Source organism: Empidonax traillii, unplaced genomic scaffold, assembly GCF_003031625.1.
Source record: "Empidonax traillii isolate 1590-97213 ecotype Southwest subspecies unplaced genomic scaffold, ASM303162v1 scaffold43:size1863611, whole genome shotgun sequence".
Classification (NCBI taxonomy): domain Eukaryota; kingdom Metazoa; phylum Chordata; class Aves; order Passeriformes; family Tyrannidae; genus Empidonax; species Empidonax traillii.
The window spans coordinates 310421-331629 of record NW_020955236.1 but is presented as its reverse complement, the minus strand read 5'-3'; the positions used below and the strand labels follow the sequence as shown (position 1 = coordinate 331629).

At 51.1% G+C, this 21209-nt stretch overlaps 1 protein-coding gene across 1 annotated transcript in view; it reads right to left on the bottom strand.

Annotated features, from left to right (window-relative positions):
* The window catches only part of NCOR2 (nuclear receptor corepressor 2), a 184689-nt gene that overhangs the window by 110586 nt on the left and 52894 nt on the right, over window positions 1-21209 (bottom strand). The window contains exons 5-6 of the mRNA XM_027878524.1: window positions 9365-9544; window positions 4146-4259 (exon numbers count right to left, since the gene is read on the bottom strand). Coding sequence (XP_027734325.1) covers window positions 4146-4259; window positions 9365-9544 — 294 coding nt within the window. The remainder of the gene's footprint in view (window positions 1-4145; window positions 4260-9364; window positions 9545-21209) is intronic.

Sequence of the window (21209 nt, the reverse complement as noted above, 5' to 3'; positions counted from 1 at the left end):
TATGTTCAATCGATTTCAAGGGAAGGCAGATGCAAGGAATCCCGCGAATGGCCCAGCGGAATAAAGCCACAGCTAAAAATACACACAGATGATCTGCCCTGGTTATGGGGATTTGATGTGGAAGAAAGCTAAATTCTGTTGGTACAATAACACATCCCAGAGGTGCAAATTAAAGCCCTCAAGGATGCTGTGTCACACAGCTACCACCTCCAAGGTGCCAGACCCGGCAGGGATCAGCTTTCCCCTGCAGGGGAGAACACTACAATTGCTCACAGGGTTTAATTCAGGAGATCCCCAACACCTGCATCACTGTCATCCTCCAGCAGCAAACGAGGCATCCATCACAACCCGATTTCCCCAGGTAGTTCTGTGTCACTCTGCCACCACGCAGCTCCTGGAGAGGGGATGACCGGGGCTGGAAAACACAGCCCACCCCGCACCCGAGCACCCTGCAGCCAAAATGGTCCCCTGAGCTCCCCATGGCACCCTCCAAACGCTCTCGGAGATTTTGGCCATCATTACTGTTCTCAAACATTGCTCTGTCTCTTCAAGGACTAAACACACTTTTGAAAATAGGGCTCAAATGCTTCTGACAACGCTGCCCACTTGTTTGTTCTCAGTTTAATCTACGGACAATACCGAAAATGTTAATTCCCATTTCCATACATCCTTTCAGAAACGGTACAGTTTGCACTCACAGTTGAAATTTTGGCTTGGGGGTGTGTGGGTTTTCTGTGTTTTACTGCAAGGATTTCCCAAAAGGTACTTTTTCACCTGCAATTTCACAGCTCAGCTCTGGAGGCAAGATAAAGTGGTTACACTCAGCACACACTCCAGGGGCAGGAGGCACCTGGATATGGAATATCATCTGTGCCTCTATAATCCAAGTCACCTAAAACCCTCCCAAATGCAGCTACAGCCTCACAGTTCAGGATCTGACCGCAGTGACGAGCAGCTTCTCTCTACTTTTCCCCTGCAGAATCTGTACAGTCACCTTTTCTTTTCTGGAAATCAATTACTTGTCCAGCAGAGTGTAGCAAGAGGGGATTACAGGTCATGTTTTCCATAATTATCCTCCCTGACACCGAGGAACTTTCAAATCGTACGCGTTAAGTAGGTCACAAGAGGGAACAGCAGCGTGATGGGCATTTAGCATCAGCCAACCTGAATTTTGAGAAAATCAGATACAGTCCATTGCTGACCTGCATCCCAACCCCTCATCCATATGCAGCCCGGTGGTGAGAAAAATATATAGACTTCCCTGATGAACCATAAGCTAAAATTAGAAACCATTCACGCCTGCAAAGCCACAGCTATCGCCAAAAGGAAAGTAGGTCACAGAATGGCTGGCTAACTTGATTTTCCGGCGTTTCTAGCTGCTCTGTCCTCATGTAACCTCTCCTCTCCCATGGACCGTTTCTGGTCTCTCCTTTGTTCAGGGTATAACTGCACGCAGTGTGCGGCTCCGGCCCAGCCTGGCAGGAGCGGTGGGAACGGGCACGGCAGCACCCGCGTGCTTGGTGAAGCACAGACCCATGGTTCATGAAAAATTAAGCCAGAGCCAGGCAGAAAGTCCCTCCACGAAGCCACCGGCTCCCACCTGCTCTGGGATTGACACAAGGGCTGGCTTTCTGCCCCTTCCACAACACTGCTCTTTAAAAGATCATTTCAGGCTTTGCCAGCTCTTCTGAGGCGCTTTGCTCTCTCGCCTCCTCCCGAGGCCTGAATATCCTCTTTTTATTTGCGTTTCTTACTGTGCGCTGCCTCCCTCAAGCCACAAGCCAAGAGATGCGAGTAAATCCGGCTTTCCTTCCCTTTGTGCATGGGCTGGAGCCCTGGCTCAGCTGCTACCAATGCTTTTCCTGCAAGCAGACCTCGAGGCATCAACTTCACTGCTTTTCCACAGCACAGAAGAGGCAGAAAGGCTTAAAATTTGGCTCAGCGACCTTCTCCACTCCAGATCAATATGTCTCTTATCTGGCTCACGGCCCTATGCTGCCACCAACTCACCTTGCAATTAAGCATTAAGCTGCAGCAAAGCCGCAGGTCAGCACAAGAGTGCCCAGGGCTCTCCCATGACTGACAGACAGCTGGGTATACCTGCAGGTTCCACTGCCACCAAACCCACTATCCAACCACCAGCCACTGTTTTCTACCCATGATCTCAACTGATGCTGCTCCCAAGTCCTGTCCTCTTCTACCTTTTCTTCTCCCGTCCCCACGGAAAGGGAATTCAACACCAAACTGCATCCCAACTGTGTCCAATATGTGAAAGGCCAAAAGCTGGGATGTTCTTTAGAAGGACAATTCCATTGTGTATCCCACCTTTGTTACTGGAGCCACAATGAAGGCAATGCTCAGCACACCCTTCCCTTGCAGCCCCCAGCTTGGCATGTCCCAGTTATGGTACTTGAAAGGTCCTTCAATCACTAATCAGCCATCACAGTGGGCCAGCAAGGCTGTCACCTCTCCATTGCCCATGGATAGATCCTGTCTTCTCCAAAGGAGGAACCTCCCTGCAGCCTGCTGTGGTTTCTATCAAGCCAAAAGGAAGGTTGTTTGGTTTAAGTCTCCTACCCACAGTCAGGCTTGTTACACGCTACACACAAGGGGATTTTACAAGAACGGGGAAGAATCATCCTTCACCCGTCCCAGGGAACACTCAGACACAAACATGGAGCCAGGTTTGAAATTATGCAGACATCTGGTGTCTGACATGACCTTCACTTGCTGAGCTCCCACCTGGAACAAGTGCACCTATCGTGAAGGTTAACAGTGAAACCCTGGCTTGGGCAGAGACAAGAGGTGACAAAGCAGGACACTCAGCCCTGAGCCAGCTCCAGCTAACAGGAACTGCTATGACACAGCCTGTTAGGGATGTGATGGTTGAAGATCTCCTTTCCCTCCTGCCTCAGCACCATGACCCATTTCTTCCCCTTGTAACACGGTCCAGCAACACAAGAGTGTCCAAGGAGGATGAGGCTCAAGGGAACAGGAATTAAAATGTCTGAGAGCTCCTTTCTTTGAATCTCACCCCTTGCACAGGAGGCACGAGCCATCGAGCCCAAGACCCCCAGAGAGGGCACTTGGTGGTGAGAATGGCTCTGAGGAACACTCAGCATCTGCCCCCAAAGCCCAGTGCTGTGAAGCTGGTGCTTCCTAATGCTTCAAACACATGGACCTCAGCCTTCACCCACTCGCACAACAGACCGTGCCACTGCTGGGTTTCCTACTGCTCAGGGAGAGAAGCAGATGGAAAAAGGAAAACCACAAAAACTGCACTGCCTGGGAGCGCAGGGTAGGCGATTTTTTTTCTTTTTAGGAGTTGGGCACCTGGATTTCTGCAGCTCCCAGTGAAATCGCAGGCCTCGCAATTCAAAATAATTAGCGACTGGTAGTTTTCCTTTTATGCAAAATCATCCTTTTTATCCAACACCTAAATGAAAATGAATATGCTTGATTATCTACCAAAGGGCCCAATTTCCAAGCATCGCTCCGATGCACACAGCAAAATTCATGTCTCCTCAGGCTGCTATTACAGGCAACGGCTGACAAATGAGCGGTCAAGGCAGAGATCCAGAGCCAGGGATGCCAGCCTGACCTTTGCTAATGCTATTTACAGCATCCAATATCCACAAATCCAGCCGTGGCTGCATCCACATCCCTTATGCTCCAGCCTGGGGGCCCCAAGGGCAGCCAGGAGAGCTCGTAGCTGGTCTGCCAGTATTGGAGCACCACAGATGTCCCCCTCCGTCCACGCAGACCACCCCACCACGCCAAAGCTCATCCCATGAGACAGCTTTCGACCAGGTTCACTCCCAGGGGAGAGGATGAAACAAACTATTTTACAGAGAGGAGTCTGAAGCATCTCCTGAACACTTCATATCTAAGGCTGATTGCAGAAAACCCCCAGGCAGGTTCTTTGGAAGACTTTAGTGCTCATCCACAAAGGCAGAGCGAGCTCCTCATGGCTCAGCCCTCTGTGGTCACTGTACTGACAGGGCTCCATCTATCCCCCTCCCATGGCCTCCACCCCAGGGGTAACGCCCAGGAGAAACCCCCACCCGGCTCTTACCAACCTCCCATCCCTGGCCAGGGTGACACGGCACGATCACGCGTTCGTACTTCCATCGTTTCGGACTCACCCTGTTCTCGTCGTAGATGATCTGCACCAAGCTGCGATGTTTGGACTCGATAGGAGGAGGGGAGATGGGTTTTTCAGGCTCTGGTGGTTTGGCTGCTTCTTCCTCCAACTGTTGCTGTGGAAGAAGAGGGGGGAGGAGGAGGGTGAGTCACAGCAAGAAACGCATCCGTCCTCGTCCACACGAGACTCTCTGTGATGCCGCGACCGAGGCAGAAACCGCGATGGCAGGAGACTTCCTGTGAGACATGGGCAGGTTGGGGCTGTGGAGGGACAGGGAGAGGGAGGGGAGCTGCACAGCAGCCCCTGCCATGCAAGCGCAGTGCTGGCCTGCCCCAGGCACTGGCCCCGTGCTGGTGGGCTGGTGAATTTTAGGCATGGAGGTTGAGGGCCTGCCTCAGAGGAGCCCCCTGGAGCGGGCCTGAGGCTGGAAATAACGATTTCACTGGAAGCCCTTAAAAGAAACAAAGCTCCAGCCCAGCTCCCTGCTGCTACCTGCCTCTGGAGCTGCTGCTGCGTGCATGGACCGGTGGAGGAGCCAGGGGTGACCAGCAAGGCTGCTCTCCACCTTTGGCTTCCCTTCCAATGGAGCAGCTGGAGGAGATGCCTCAGGATAACTGTTCTCAGTTAAATGAGCTGGGCACCAGCCACCCCTGTGCTTTAGAATATCACTGTGATCAGCAGGTAAACCTGACTTTCCACCTGCACCTCCGCCTCTCCCAGCACTGCGATGCAGGAGGAGACATCCAAGCCCTTCCTGCAAGTTAGAGGAACTGCTCAGCTGAAAGAAGAAATCACAGATTCCTCCAGGTTCCTCCTGGGGCCAGCCTGGGAGGAGGGAGAGCGCAGCCATGCACGGCAGCTGTGGGGCAGCACAGGCACGGGAGAGGGAGCAGCTGTCAAAAAACACTGAGGATTTTTTTCACTGCTCGGTTCTGAATCTCTGGAAAGTACAAATCATTTTTTTTCCAGTATCCCCTGTTGGAAGTATAGGAAAATCAAGTGAGTCTTGTACTAGGAAGAAAATGCACCTGGGACTTGGCTTGCACCAGAGGCAAGTGCACCACTGACCTCCCAGAGACAGCAGTGGCTGGTGGTCTGAGAAGAAGGCGGGCACCTACTGCTCCTCCAGATCATCTCTGGTCCTGCTGACAACACCTTTAGCACACTAAGGCAGTAGGATGCAGCCCAAGAACGCACTTAAGCACCCAGATAGGTCTAATGGCTCAGCTGAGAAAACTCACACACCTTAAATTAAGTGTGTTTCAATAGATGAAGGACCCCACGCTGTGGGCTCCACCTCCCCACAGCTGGACACCTTTTCCCACAGAGAGAAAAGCAGAAGCATGGGGAGCACTGAGATATAGTCAAAAGAAGCTGCCATTGCCAGCCACAGTGGGGAGCAGGCTCTGAAAGAGTCAGGAGGGCCCAGGTCCCACACATTAACATCACCATGCCCACCTGGGGGTCTTAACCAGGGGGTTACTCCAGCCATGAGTGAGAAGCTTTCTGTGAAGCCACAGCTGAAACCATGTGCTGCAAAGCTGTACTCGGGCACCTGCCTGCTCTTCCTTGGTGTCCTAGGGCACCCTACCAAACACCCTGCAGGACAAACTCCAAAAAGCCCAAAGGACGAACCACCAAAAGGGATCAGATGCATCTTCTACTTCTCTTGGGGGAAACATTTGTGTTAAAAAAAAAAAAAAAAACAAGAAAAGTCAAAGCATCCAAAACTTGGCTATATTGTTCTAGAAACCCACAAAAATTTTGCCAAGTGTGTGGTAAGGGATTTCAGACAAGCGGGTTTGATGGCCTATCAGGAAACGAAAGTTTGCCACTAAGTGGAGACTCATTAAATGCAGCTCGTTAGAAGGAAAACTACAAATCTAATTATAGCTGAAATACAGTAGAGAATTAAACTCTACTCTCTTTGGTGAAGAGCTGTATGGTTATTAAAGGGCCAGACGCTGGAGGTAAGGATGGGAGGAGGGGTTGGGGGCAGCACACCTGACTGCAGCAGGCTCAGCCCGCAACAGCTACTCCTGAGAGCCATGGGAAATGGCAAAGCAAAATAGGTCAGGGTTCCCAGACAGGGACAAAATAGATTTCTTAAAGGTCTGCCATAAAAGTCAGGCTGGGACTGTGACCTTTACAGGGAGAGAAGCAGGATGAGAGATGAGTCTTGACAGCCCCACACTCTCTCCCTCCCCATGCCCAGCAGCGGCCGCCTGAGAGCCCCCTCCTCTCCCCAAATGGAAGACAATGCAGTAGTGTTGAGGGGAGGCAAGATGCCATCACTAGCCAGAGCCCTGGCTCCCACAGGACCCAAAGGCCAACCCACTTCCAAGTGGAAAAGGTGCTCTCTCCAGGTAAGAACCCCTTGGGCTGGACCACACGCTGCAGAGGGGCCACTGGAGACTGCAGAGCTGGCAGAAATGTGGGTGGCATCTCAGGAAGATCCCATCCCTGCACCTACCAGCTCCCGTGCTGGAGGCACCTGCCTGATGAAGCCAAGGTTGTTCCACGTGCACCCAGTTGCCATCACCTGGGTACTGGGATGCTTCACCTGCCCAGGGAATGGAGAGGCTTCCAGACACAGGGCATCTCTGAAAACCACTTTCAGAGAGACAAGGGGAGAACAGAGGAAACTCAGTCAGAAGCAAGATGGAAGGGGAAACCCTGGAGCTCTTCTACCCAGCCGGCTCCACCTCCATCACCAGGTGGGAGTGTTGTACTCCCGGAGAGCCCTTTGCTGAGCTCGGCGCCCAAGGAGGCTCAGGCGCCACTGCAGAGAACAGCCCAGCAGTTTATTTCTCCTTCAGATCCACGGTACTGCTGCCAGGAATAAATGCATAAGGATTATCCTTCCCTGTCAGGAAGAGGGGGAGAGAGGACTCAGCGAGAGATTTAAGCGCATATGGTGCATGAATGAGCGGGGGATGGCTGACAGAGGTGGCCTCCTGCCAGGGGTGTGCAGGGTTTGGGGAAGGTTTCTCAGCTTGCTGAAGACATTTGCTTCTTGCAAAGTCCAGGCAGAGCCTTCCCTGCCATTTCTGGAACAACCAAAAAGAGAAAGATGGCGGTTTGGGGTCGGTTGGGATTTTTTTTGCACAGCCTTTCCATACGAATGTATTTAATTACCCTGAGAAGGCCTCCCAAAGACAGAGGGGAAAAGCATTAGGACATTCCGGCTGCATGCAATTTCTCCCCTGCTCCACCACCATTTCTGCAGGAGCAGTATCTGTTCCAGGCTGATTGCTTTCCCTTGTTCGTCCCCCTGCACTGACAGCTCAGATGCACAGATGGACAAAACGTTCCTGGACCATCTCAGACAGGACCTCCCGCTCCAAAACACTTTTCCCCAGATGTGCCAGCTCTGCTGGAGGACCGGGATGGAGAAGGCTCCAGCCAGAGGGGAAAGGAGGCCATATTGGGGGGGTCAGATTTGCTACCAAATGACTTTTCCACCACGTGCCAAAAAAGAAAAAATAAAAATAAAATAACAAAGGAGGGGAGGGGACTCTTTTCCTGCCAACAACCACTTTCACCTTCCTCTCCATTTAAGAGAACATTTTTGTGGCGAAGAAGAATCATAAAATTTGTTCATAGGGAAGAAGTAAAGCTACCAAGGAGCCAACAGTAAAAAAAAAAAAGTTTCCTTACAGAAGGACAGCTTGATTTTAACAGCAAGGAGCATATGCTCCGTCAGCGTCAGCAGCAGCTCCTCAGCAGCCCTGAAAAGTCAGGCAGTGGATCATCAAAGTTGTCAGGCCTTCCCACTGCCATGAAAGGGACCTTCACTGCCATGACAGGCACGTATCCCACTCGGGAAGCCTTTGTCCACAGTAGGAAATAACCATGGTTTGCACCTCCTTCCTCAAATGGACCAGCAGCCGGACTGCCAGGTGGGACAGGACACCAGCATTTTGTCAGAGACTCCTAGGAGGGGGAGGGGAAGAGCTGCCTTCCCCCAGCTCCCACCAAAACCAACAAGAGGAACCTCTGTGGTTTCCATTGCTCCAGGTGTTCCTCTGGGCTCTGTGAGCTGCCACACAGGGCTGCTTCCTCGCACCCCCAGCACAGCTGCATCTGCCCACTCTTGGTTCCCTCTCCCTAAGCACTCTGATACCACTGCAGATATAAAGCAACACACAGGAAAAAAAGGGTCCTTTGCATTAATTAAACCATACTGTTTGAAAGCAAAACCAAAACATCCTGCTTTGTCTTGCAGGGCAGAAGGGAACAGTGTTTTGGTATGGAAAAACACAGAACTGCTGGGGAAGGTCAGCTGCATGCTCATCCTCCAGGAGCTTCATCCAACAGACCGTGTAGAGGTTTTGCTCCATTCCCAAATTCCTACTGCATGCCCCTTGGGAAAGGTGATTCCTCTCAGGCAGTTTGGGATTAGCAGTAATCAGGGAGTTCGGAAACCGGCCCCAAGCAAAGAAAATAAAACAACTAGAAAAAGACAGACAGAGAAGTGATTTGCTTTAAGTAGAGAAAGCCTTTAAGTCTTTGGGTTTTTTCACAGATGTCCCCAAAGGTTTTGTCATATTAATCTCTTAATGGGTTTATGGTAATTGTGTACAGGCCAACACTGAGAGGCCCATCCTTCTGGTGGGGAGTTCTCCTGTGTAGCAACCAGGAAGTTGAAATCCCTGGCTCAGGCACAACCCAGACTGGAGCTGGCCCAGACTTGCTCATGGCTGCAGAGCTGGAAAGCCCTGAAGATGGGGACTGGGTGCACAGGAAGGGCCATGAGGATGTCACAGCAATGTTTTGAACAGCCCAGTCCTGAATACTGCCAGCAACAGCACTGGGGAGAGACAACTGCTGGAAAGGAAAGAGAAAAGATCTTGTGCTATGCTGGGCTGTTCAGACAACTTGGGCAGCCCAGCCTGTGCTTTCAGCTCTGCCACTGACCACGTGCATGCTCATTGGGCAAGTCACCAAGGACATATTTTTCTCCCTTCAAGGTTTTCTGACAGGCAAAGAGCCCACAAGCTGGATTTCCAAAGCTCCCTCCCTCATCTCGCAGCTACCAGCCCCAGACTGCTGGCACAGCAGTGACCTCCCATGTCATGACAGGGAGCAGGGACACAGATGATCCTGGTTCACTGGTACTGCCACTTCCCGTCTGTGGACATGCATGGGCAAGGACAGGGCATAAGGCGGCACACAGAAGCAAGGACGTGTGCTCTCCTGCAGACTACAGCCTCCTACCTGCTTCTTCTTCAGCTTGGAGATCTGCTGCTCCACCATGGTGATCTCGCGGTCCACGCGGTCCATGTTCTGGATGAGCTCCTCCTTGGACAGCCGGGCAGGCAGCAGGTCCAGCTCGGCGTCAGGGTGAGCAGGGCTCACGGGCGACACGGGCTCCAGTTTGCCAGGCAGGCCACGATCCTGGGGAATGTAAAACAACCAGGTCATCTCTCTCCCAGGAGACTCTGGATCCTTCTCTCATCCTCCCACAGCTCCCTGGCCCATTCCCAGCCTTCTGAGATACACGAGACCCTCAAAAAACCTGCTAGACTAGGAAGTACCAGCTGTCAGATCACATCACCTCCACAACCTCCAGCATCTCCAGAGAGCACCAGGTTACTCTCCCAGGGATGTGACAGCAGCTCTCCCTCCTGCCAGAGCCTCAGAGGCTCCCACCACCTTGAGTCCCTACCTGCAATCCTACAGGATCAATACACACATCCATATCCAGAAGCTCTCAACAACGCTGTCCCTTCATAGGGCTCAGAGCTACATCTTCTCTGTAAAAATGAGGCATCACAGACACATCCTCCTTGGACACAGCCATGGCTGTGAGATAAGAGCAGCATCAACCATGGAGAAGGAGAAGGGGCTACGAGGGCAGCCCTCAGGAGGAAAGACGGCTTCCAGCTCCTTCATGGAAGGCCTCCTCCATCTCTTGTTAAACTCTGGGGGTGCTCCAGTTGTTGGATGTTAAACGCACCCATCCGGAAATGGAGAGAAAGGGCAAAGGCGAGTCAAGATAAAAATAGACCAAACTGACAACTTTTTGCAAATTCCAGGGGAAGAGGCTCTCAGGTCAACAAGAGCCTTCAAGTCAGAGCCTGGAGAGATCAGCAAAACCTCTGTGGCCACGACAGGGAGCGGCTCTACTGGACATGGTCTGGAGGCAGAGGGAAAACCCACCGAAACATTCAACTTCACCCCCAGCAACGCAACAACTTTGCTGAGCCCAACAAGCTGGTATCCCAGGAGCATCCCAGAGCCACGCCACCTCTCCTGCACACCTCCCTTCACCTTTCCAGCTCCAAGAGAAGGAGCCCATCTCCTGCCAATACAAGCTGCACGCCTGGATGAGTCTGCCCACCACGCACGAACGCACCTGGGATGAAGATGATGTTAAAAAGCCACCGGCCACACAGATGGGGATCACGGCACACCACCAGCCTACCCTGACCCGGGATGCTCCTCTCTGGCAGCCACCCAACACCTTAATTAAAAGTTTATCTATTCATTTGCTTAGCGAGTGGATGGATTTCTTTTCCTGGAGGAGGAGGAGGAGGAGCGGTGGCTCCGTTTGTAACCATAAACCGCTGCCAGGCTGGGCAGCCAGCACGTCGCAGCTGCCGTAGGGAGGAGGGGAGGGACGGGGGGGGGGAGGCGAACAAGGGAAGAAGTTCACACAACTTTGCTACCTTCATTACGGCAGCCCTGTACAAAGCCGACATTGTTCTGCACCAACTGGTGCTCAGCGTCCTCCCCTCTGCGCTGACACAGCCGCTGGCAAGCGGCCAGGGCTGACCCTCTGCCCAGGCTGGTTCTCCTGCAGGGCAAGGGTGCCACAAAGGAGCTTGGATGGTGGCTCATGGACCCCTCTGTGCTTCCCCATCTAACAAGGCACATGGATGATGGCCCTGGGTTGTTCACTGGTCATGTTGCAGCTCATGTGGAATGTGGCATGTGCAGATGCCGCCTTGGCCCTGTTCAGCATCTCAGCAGCATCTGCTTACCATGAAGCAGAACCAGGCAGGGTGATCTCCCTCCTGCTCCTGCCCTAGTTGGCATGAAGCATGGTGAGCTCTCTCCTGGGAGGCTCCACCCACAGCCCAGTAGAGCCACAGGGAGCTGGCTCTGAAGGCAGTCCCTGTCTGCAGGGGCTGTGCTGAGATGGGCTCTGCCCTGTTTCCCTCCATAAGGGATGGGCAGCATCATCCACAGCACAGCTGGAACAAGGGGAGGCAAAAGAAGATGGTTCCCAACAAAGCGGCCGTGTCCCAGGACACCAGAATCCTTCACTGGCACCTTCCTCCTCCTCTCTCCTGCTAAAGCCTGCTCTAGCTGGAGGAGACATCAAAACATCAAGAAGGGAACCACTGCTGGGTGCAGCCCCAAGGCACCAATGCCCTTCTCACTGCTGCCATCAAGGGACAGAAAGCAAAGGAACACCCAAAAGCATCTTCCTCACTGTCTTGCCTGGGGCTCATCCAGCCCCACGAGCTCAAAGGCACTGGAAAGCTAAGCTAGTTGTATCCAGCATTCACCCAGAAGAGAAAACTACAAGACGAGCACCAAAGCTTTCCAGAGAACCCCAAAGAGCAGATCCCATATTGTTCTACTTTCCCAGCATTAGACATCAAAAATGGTCAGTCTGCTGCAGTGGAAAGGTTTTGTGCTCTCCCCAACTGGGTGTGTTTTGCGGTTTTCTTTTTTTTTTTTCAAGTCGAGAGGAGCAGGACAACCACAAGAAGCAAAAGATAAATTACGTGTTCATAAAATCTCGTTCAGATTAAGGCACAGGAAGAGGAAGTGGCAGTGGCTCGTAGGTGGGTAGGTTTTTCTAAAGGAAAGCAAGCTACCTGCCAAAAATGTAAGAGAGACAGGTTCCTCTCTGTGCACATGAAACAAATGGCACTCTCACATCTCTGCCAATACGTAAGACAGGGCATTTTTAAACTTTTACTTGGCAAAAAAACCCTTTGAAACCTCCTTCCTGATACACTTTTATCTTTTTACCTTGCAGAACATGAAGCAAAAGAGAAGCAAAGCTAAGTAAGGGAAATAGCTTCAAGTCACAGCATAAACAACATGATCATCATCATCTGGTACTAGGAGATGATTATAGCAATGGAGAGAGGCAGTGTCCCTCACATAACTGGGTGCTGTCATGTCACAAGCACCTCTCTAAATCAAGGGAACGACAAGCAACAAGAGGAAGAAAAAACCAAAATTGAAGGCAAAAAAAAAAAATCTTGCCCATGCAATGACATCCAAAAAGAGCTCCCAGATTTATGCAAGGCATGAAGCAGCCCTTCTTCTAAATCACAAAAATGGGTTGAAAAGAGGTTTGCAAAGACCAGAGTCCACCCAGAGCCTGGGGCAGACTCCAATTGTCAGAGACATTTCAACTTGTGCTCTGTTTCCTACTGCTCTCAAGAAATGGCTCAAAATATATTCCCCTGCTCCAGACGGTGTCATACCCGGGCTCTGAACAAGTGCAGTGTGAAACGTGAAATTCTTCTTATTAACGTGAAGTCACAGACTTCCAAACCAGCAAGAGCTGGGAGAGCTGGAATAAATCTGCTGGAGGGAAGAAAACAATTACCACATTACTCAAGTTGATATTTTCTCAGTAATTATACTGTTTCCATGTGATTTGTTTTTACACACGGCTAACAGCTACTGCAGCTCCTGTTTATCCCTGGCCTTGTTCTGTGATTTATATGATAACAAGGGTGGGTGTGGGGGGGACAGAGGCTGCATAAACCTCCCTGCAGCAAGAGGAGGTGCTGGCACTGAAGAAAACAATTATCACTGAGGAGGCTGTCAAAGAGCAAGGCCAGGCTTTGGGGTGGGTTTCTTCTACATGCTTGGGGATAAAAATTCCCAACATAGATAATGGAGCAAGCCAGCTACAAGCTATTAGGCAGTGACTTTAAAAATATGAGAGAAAGTGGGGAAACAAAAAGGATAAGACAACTGCCTGTTGATGCCTTGGTAAATTTGACATCTCTGCCTTCAGACACACCAGCAACTAGGTCCACAGGAAAAAATACAGTGGGAACTCCAATCCTGGTCCCAGGACACAATGCTCCACACCACTGCTGCCTGCTTATTTTGCATTACGGACCCACCGCATGATAGTCCCAGGGAGCTCATGGGAGTTGCTGGGATGGAGAAGGGCATCTGTGCCATGTTTCAGCTCAGCACCTACAGCTGGATGCAGCCCAACCTCCGTGAAGGGTCAGCTGCTTCCCACCCTCAGGGGATGGCAGATCAGGAGCTCCTCTCCATCCACACCTAACTCTCGCTGCAAAACGCATTTTGACCTTGCTGATGCCTTGACTGCACCAGCTGCCTCTTCAAAACTCCACGGTGGAGATTTCCAGCCTCCACACCCCCTCAGTGCGTACAAATGAACAGAGTCACTTGCTTGGGACAACCTCAGGATCTCCTGCACAGCACAGTGTTTGCCCTACATATCATCTTCAGGAAGTCCAGGTCTCCCCCTGCCTTTCTAATCCAGATCATTAGCGATGTTCCCCCAAGCCCAGGACAGAGATTTAGGGAAGCCAACATCATCTCTTCCACAGTCTGTTCACTTTCTAATTATCAGCCGGCAGCAGCAGCGTTTCCTGCTGGAGCACCAGGAGGGATTAAGAGGTGTTATCTCCAACTCCTGCCCACTCGCACATCTCATGTCCTCATGGGTTGGAGAAGATTGCCAAAGCAGGCAGAATAGGCTGGGGCTGCTCAATTTGTGCTCAAATTAATTCCCAAAAAAACCCATATGAATTTGTGATTAGTGGGCTCCCTCTGAGGGGGACACCTCCGTCACCAGAGCCTCTCACAGCAGCACTGAGCCAGTGAACATCCCAGCATTCCACCAACCAACACTCCTCCCAAAGCCCCATCCGTGTGAGACTGTGCCCCATGGCAGAGCCAGCAGCTCATCCTCCCCGTTCAGGAGCCCACGGATGAGCAGCATCGAACTCAGAGCATACAATGAGCCCTGGGGCTTTCCCACACTCCCTGGGACAAGAGCTGAGCAGGAAAGACAACACCCCACACCTCCATCCATCAGGTTTTCAGGTAAAAACATGCATATAAAACTTTTAAATGGGCCAAACGCAAACCGAAGGGGTCTTTTTTTTTTTTAATTGGAAAAGTGTCCAACACATTCTGACATATCAGCAGCCTCAGGATGACAGCACTGACGGGGGAAAATGTTACAGGGGCTGAAAAATAACGTGTTGTCTCTCTGGAGAGACGCACAAGTACGAAGTCAGGGAGCCCGAGCAGTGAAAAGTACATCGAGTTACTGCAACTCTTTTGTTCCTGGCCATCTGCTGTGCTAATGGCTCTTTCAGCAGCCCAGCCCTTCAAACGAGGTTTTAATTCTTAAATACTGCTGGGCTCTCGCTGGGCTGCGTCCCCCTGTGCTGGGAGGGCTGCCCAGGCGGGATGTAGATGTGTGTATATGTGTGCTCTGGGAAGCACCTGTGGTGCTGTTCACCAGCCTGAGAACATGGGTGTTCTTGAGCAAGGCCAATCACTGCTCCCGAGGGAGGCCAGGTGTGGGATCAAGGTATCACCCACCTCCCTCCTCTGTCCCCACGCTCCATGCAGGTAGTGGGGGATGAGCAAAACAGGGATCACTGTCACTGGATGCAGCCCAGTACGTGCTCTCGTGGGAATTCATGAAGCTGGAGACCAAGGAGCTGTCTGAAGACAAAGCTGGGGTTTTTTAAACTTAATTCCTGCTTTTTAAATAAATCTGACTTTACGAGAAGGCCCACGAAATTCCTTTCCCCTGTAATCCAGCTGAATTCCATGCAGACAGAGCAAAAAAAAAAAAATCCCAACAATTTCTAAGCTTGCACGAAAGTAGGTCAAAAAACTTCCCCAATGTTTCAACAGCTTGAAGCAATTTAATTGCAAAACCAGTACCAAATGCTGACCCTCCCTCCCCGCCCCCCCCAACAGATTTACGAGGGTTGTAAAACCTCGCCAGCGAGTGTCTCATTTCAATGCACTACCCAAAGCCTCGTATCTGGTCTCACAAAACTTGCTTGTGCTCAAAAGAGCCATTCCACAGTGTTACACTGAACAGATGCTGCCTCTGGATCTCAAGATTGCGGAATTCTACAGAAGCACCAGCAGACCCAGCTTATGGACTCGAGGCAGCCAGAATAACGGGTCAAATCCGGAAACACACACTCAGGAAACTCCCACTGAAGCCGAAGGCATTACACAGACAAATGGATGCTGTGCCTTTCATTCCCTTCCTGCGTTTCCCCATTAGTGGATAATAATTGCATTGAATGCAGATGTTCCCCACTGACTTGAGGGAGTGATGAATTCTCACCTACCCATCTACTCATTATAACGAGGAGCTAATTGCTCCACCTCTCATTAAGAATCCCCCAATGTTGCCTATTCTGCATCCCTGCATTTTCAGTTGACCCTAAGTTTGTTCAAACAGTAACTGTCTGGACTGAAATTTTCCATGCTGAACGTCACCTTCAGGCTTTTTTAGGCTTTTTTTTTCCTTTTTTTTTTTTTTTTTTTTTTTTTTTTTTTTTTTTTTTTTTTTTTTTTTTTTTTTTTTTTTTTTTTTTAAATAGTGAATTTCAGCCAAAACAACTCTGCAGCTTCCAAGAACAAGTTTACAGGAAAATATGCCTTTCTGCAACATTCAGAAAGATTCTGGGAACCTTTTCTTTGAGCATCTTCAGCACAGTTGATACATCTGGTAGGACTCTCTGCCAGCGATTCGCATTTGTTAACGCTGAAGAAGTGTCCAAGGCAAAAGAAAAAAATATTAATAAAAATCTCATCTTGGTGCTCGCCTAGGGAAAGACTTGGAACCAAGCAAGCAAGCAGAGTGGGGTCTTGGTCCTGGGCACTCCAAAGTACTGAACTCTGCCCATACTTCTGCAAAGGAAAGGAAAGGGCTGAGCTGGAAGGAACATAATAGCATGTGTGGAGCATTCCAGGCCAACAGCAAGTGCCCTGAATAAACGCAGGAGTCATGGTTTGGACAGCAGGTAAAGCCCGAGACCACCCACCAGAGAGCAAGGATGGAGTAAAGCAGCCACAGACCCACTCGGCGCAAGACAAAGGCTCTCCCAGGCACTGAGCAGAGGGGCATGTAACTCAAAGAGGGTGTGCCCTGCTGCTTCCAGCAAAAACGGGGACGACAAATTAAGGTTGTCAGAGTAGCCCCCTAGAGCAGCAAGCCGTTCTGCTCCTCCATCTGAAACTTTAATGTTCTTTCAATAACTTGTTCACCCAGCAGCCACTCAGATCATCACCAGTGCTGTTGTTACATCCAACAATGTGCTGCCAAGAGAACCACTGTCCCCTAGCACAGCAGCTCAGCCCTAAATCCCCACCTCCCCTTCACAAACTCAAACCCACGTGTTTAAGGGAGCAGAGCTCTCCCCCCAGCCTGGAAGAGGCACAGGCGCCCTCCACAGCCTCCCCTCTGCCCACCCCAGTGCGGGAGGGCAGTGACAGCCCCTGCCAGGCGTGTCCTGCCCACAGCCTTCTGCGCTGTGGCAGGGACCAGGCTCACCCTCAGCCGGAGCCAGGAGGTGTCTTGGTTTGAGAAGGCAAAAACCGCGCCCGTGGGAAACAGCACTGGCTTATGGCGATGGAAAACAACCACGACACTGTAGCGCCGGGGAGGCGTGAAAAAGGCACCAGGCACGTAACCTACTGGCTCAGGAGTACATCAGAGTCCCGCACCAGGATATTCAAAACCACGACCCGGTGACTAAGACCTCCCTCGGGTTTATGGAGGCCAAGAGGAGGGGGCTGCCCCAAGCTCACCTAAACGCCTGGGAGGCACATAAACAACACACGAGGGAGGCGGGAGGCGGGCGCTTGTTTGATGTCTCTTAAATAGGAGCCAACTGTGAAAAACGCCTCTGATTACACGAAGCGCCAAGGCAGGGAGGCAAATTTTTAATTGCCCAATTTGGCGCTCTGCCAGGCAGCAGGGTGAGCACCCCTGAGTGGAGAACCGCATCTTAAACGTACCAGGGAGCTCACGGCAGAGCCAGATGCTGCTCCTCCCGGCAAAGCCGCCTGTTGCTGGGGCTCAAACCTCCCTCGCATTCCCTGGAGCTGGCCAACTTTGGGCAGCCTTCACAGGAACCTCTGAATAAGCACCATGGACTTGGAAACATGGGATGAGGTGACACGGCCTCGTGACTGTCCCTCTCTCCCGTTTTTGTATTTTTCTCTGTGCTTGCCGCTCTGGGAGTTTCTTTGGGGAGACCCCCAGAGAGGCAGAAGGGGTCCCCCAGCACCCCCCTGCCTGGGGGTGCAAGCACAATCTCTAAAACTCCTCCAGCAACCTGGAAAACATCTTGCCAGCCAACCCAACAAACCTCAGAGGAACGGAACACTCACTCTCCGCCTTTGAAAGCTTTAGCTTCCCAACATTTTAATTTTTTTTTTATTTTTGGCAGTATCACTCATCCTCTTCCAACTGGCACATGCAACAAAGCAAATTCCAAGTCTTTCCAGCACATCAACCGGGCAGGGATGTAGCATCAAGGTCTGTGTTAATCCCAGGAGGCATGTTTCCTCTGACAGAGGATGCTGGAATAGTCTGTGCCAAATCCCAGCTGGCCCTCAAGCAGGTAGAAAGCCCTCCAGCCCTAGATGCCACGTGAAAAGCATGCCAGAGTTTTGTACAAAAGGCTTCTGCATTAAAAAATCCCTTTTTATAGCAGTGAAATACTCCAGTGACCAGCACAACTGCCATCACGCTGGTGGGACAGTGCCTGCATCCACACTCATCAGTCCTGCAGAAGTGACAGCTGGGCAACTGCATCCCCTTATATGTGCCCTCCCCTGAGCATCCCATTAAAAATATGTAATTTCACACCAACTGGAAAAGCTACGCCAGCCAAAAAGCAGGCAGGCAACCAGTCAGCAGGATTAAAGCCATTGCAGTGCCATGCGTTGAAAACGTGGGGCCAGATCCTGAGCCAGGCTCAGCACTAACACACCCAGTGCTGTCCGGGGGTGCTGAGGCTCGTAAACCTCTGCTCGGATAGCCGGGAAGGGCTGGGTGGCACGGACATGCCAGCAAACCTCCCCCTCTGCTGCCGGGAGCGACTGACAGGGTGCTCCCAGGTGGGTGCCTGCTTAGCTCGGGGCTGTTCCCCAGGAAGCTCCAGCTCATTCACTGGGCGATGCCAGGTGCATCCTCCAGCACACGGACAAACACGGGGGAGGGAAAATCCACCACAGCAGCTTCTCCAAACCTCACTGATTTAAAAATAAAAAATTGAGGGGAAATGAAAAGACAAAAGCCCTTCTCAGCCTGGTGTTATCAAGCAGAGGAAATGAGACTTCTAAAGCTCCCATTCAGAGAGGAGTGGGGGAGAGAAATCCCACTCCAGACGCACTTGAACGAACAGCTTTTGAAATGGAAATGTTGCTCTTCAGAAACATTTAAATTTCCTCCTATTGCCAGGGAGGAGGCAGGAGGCCGAGGAGGAGCAGGGACTCCTCAGCCATGCACATCCCAGCGGGATACACACAGGGCAGCACTCGGCAGCCCTGTGAAGCAGGGATTTGTCTGGGAGTTAATCAAGATGGCACACAGCATCAATATTGGGAATTTGGCTTGAAAGGGCATCAAATTTAGGAGAGGGAAGGGAATGACTGAAGACAGCTCTTTTTAACCACAGCCACAAGTGAGATAGACTTAAAGGCAGCTCCTCCCTCCCTTCAAAACCATCGCTGAAAATTATTTTACCCAAATCCTGGAAGCAGAGCTGCCTACCAAGGAGGAGACAGACTGATGGATAAAGAAAATGCAAACAAGACATACAATGGTTTGAGCAGTGGCTGAAGTGCACTGTGGGAGCAGCCTAAATCTCCTCTTCCATGCATCAAGCCAGGATCACCAACAGCTCCCCTGGGGACTCCCAGCACATCAGGCATGGGATGACAGTCCCAGCACCAAACCCCTGTCACTCCCAACAGTTCCTCTTCCAACTGTGTCAGCTCAAAAACTGAAGTACCTGCTCCTACAGCAATCCACCGAGCTCCCCTCACCAGCTGCATGTCACCACTTCCTTGCTCCAGTGTCTTCAGGGTCACCTGATGTACAGGTTCAATCTGGCTGTGCTCTCAAGTATATGAAGCTGGACATCAAACATCACACCCTCATCTCTAAAAAACATGGGGGACATGATGGGGACAACGCTCTGCCCAAGGAAGCCACCAGGAGCCTGACAGCCCCCATGGCCACACAAAGTACATCCACAGGCCACCGTCCCAAACTCCCCACAAGCAGGGACACACACAGGAAGGGATGCGGGACATGGCCCCAGTTGCTTGCACCAACTTCCCTCTCGGTGCCATGGAGGAGGTGGTGTAGCACGGATCAAGGCCCTGTATCCTGGCAGGATCCGTGCTGACAGGGAGCACGGGTGGTGCACAGCAGCCGTCAGCTGCACCATCCATCAGAGCCCGCCGCCGGCTGCGCTTGGTGCTTTATTGTTCTAATAATTGTGCAGACACGTGGAAGGGGCTGCCTCGACATTCGCCGCTTGTTTTGAGTAGCCATTTCCTTCACCGCTCCGCCTGCTTTTCCATCAGGAGGCCGCATCCTGCGGCAGGAGGGGCGGCAGTGCCGGCCATCCCACCACCATCCCCGCGCCGGCGGGGCAGGAAGGTGGGAGGAAGTAACGCCCCCCAGCACCAGGAAACGCGGGCGGGTGCGAGTCCAGATCCGAGCTGGCAGCCAAGCCCAGGAAACCATGCAAAACAAGCCTTTCATGAGAGTTTTGGATTTAGAAGAAGGATTTCTTTTTCCATGACATCCCTCTCCCCCATTCAGCAGGTAGAGATGGTCAAAGAGCGCAGGGACCATTGTGGCGTCTCAAACGTGTCACTCCTCGAGCATCGCTCAGCTCTGCGACCAGAGCAAGACTGACCAAGGGAAAACCAAGTACTGACAAGAGCGTGGGATAGAGCAGCTCCCAAAGGCTCAGAGCAGAAACACCATTTCCAACTGTGAATGGCTGTGGGAGTTACTCAAACCACAAACCTCTGCCTAGGCTGTTCCTGCAGAAAAGCACGAAGCACCTCTGCCTCCCCAGACCAGGGTGTTACAGAAAAACCTGAACATCTCAACTCTCATAGCAAAAATAAGCCCACAGTGAATTTGTTATTATCTGTTAGCAAAGCAGCAGCTTCCCACCAAGGCTGGAATTTCCATCTTGGTTTGGCAGGCACAGGGCTGTGAAATGATTACTGTGTTTACTTTTCCTTTGCTAACTATAAAATCCCATTCCACTGCCCTGCCAAGAATGACTGAAGCTAATAAAATTCAGGCATTTGGAAGAAAGCAATAATAAACCTCCCTTTTGGGGCCTTTATGATGAAATTTCCCCACTCCAATCAGCGATTATGCTGCATTCATGAACACTAGTGATGTCTCCAAGTGCACCCAGATTGACTCAAATCAATATTTAGCTTTGCTCGAGACTGGAGCCTTTCTCCTTTCTCCTGCTGAAGGCAGGATCACTGAACAAGTCTAGAAGAAGCCTTTGAAAAAAAAACACCTTACAAGTATATGAGGCAGCATATATATATATGTGTGTGTGTGTATATATATATAAAGATGTAGGCTTATCGATTACTTAAAAACCTATAAAAGAGTATATAGACATGAAACATTCATGAATGCATGAATTTAAAAATCTCTCTCCATTAATATAACGCACTGTATATACTTATACACACACACCCCCACCAATTCCTTGGGAGTTTTTAGCGTTTGAAAGACCGTAACATTCCTGTGTTTACATCTGCCACTCTCTCTGCTGCCAAGGCAGAAACACATTAACTGCTAGGGGCAATGTGCTCTACATCATACCTGAGATGGCTGGCACGAGATAAAGAAAGCACAGACCTGAGAACCAGCCTGACGTAAAAGCCTGTGCTTGGTTCGGTCGCATAACCACGTGGGACGGCTTGACCTGCACCAGGCAATGGTTCTTTCTTAAGCAGCCACAGGATTGACAGCATTCAAAGCGGAGATCAGAAGGCAGGA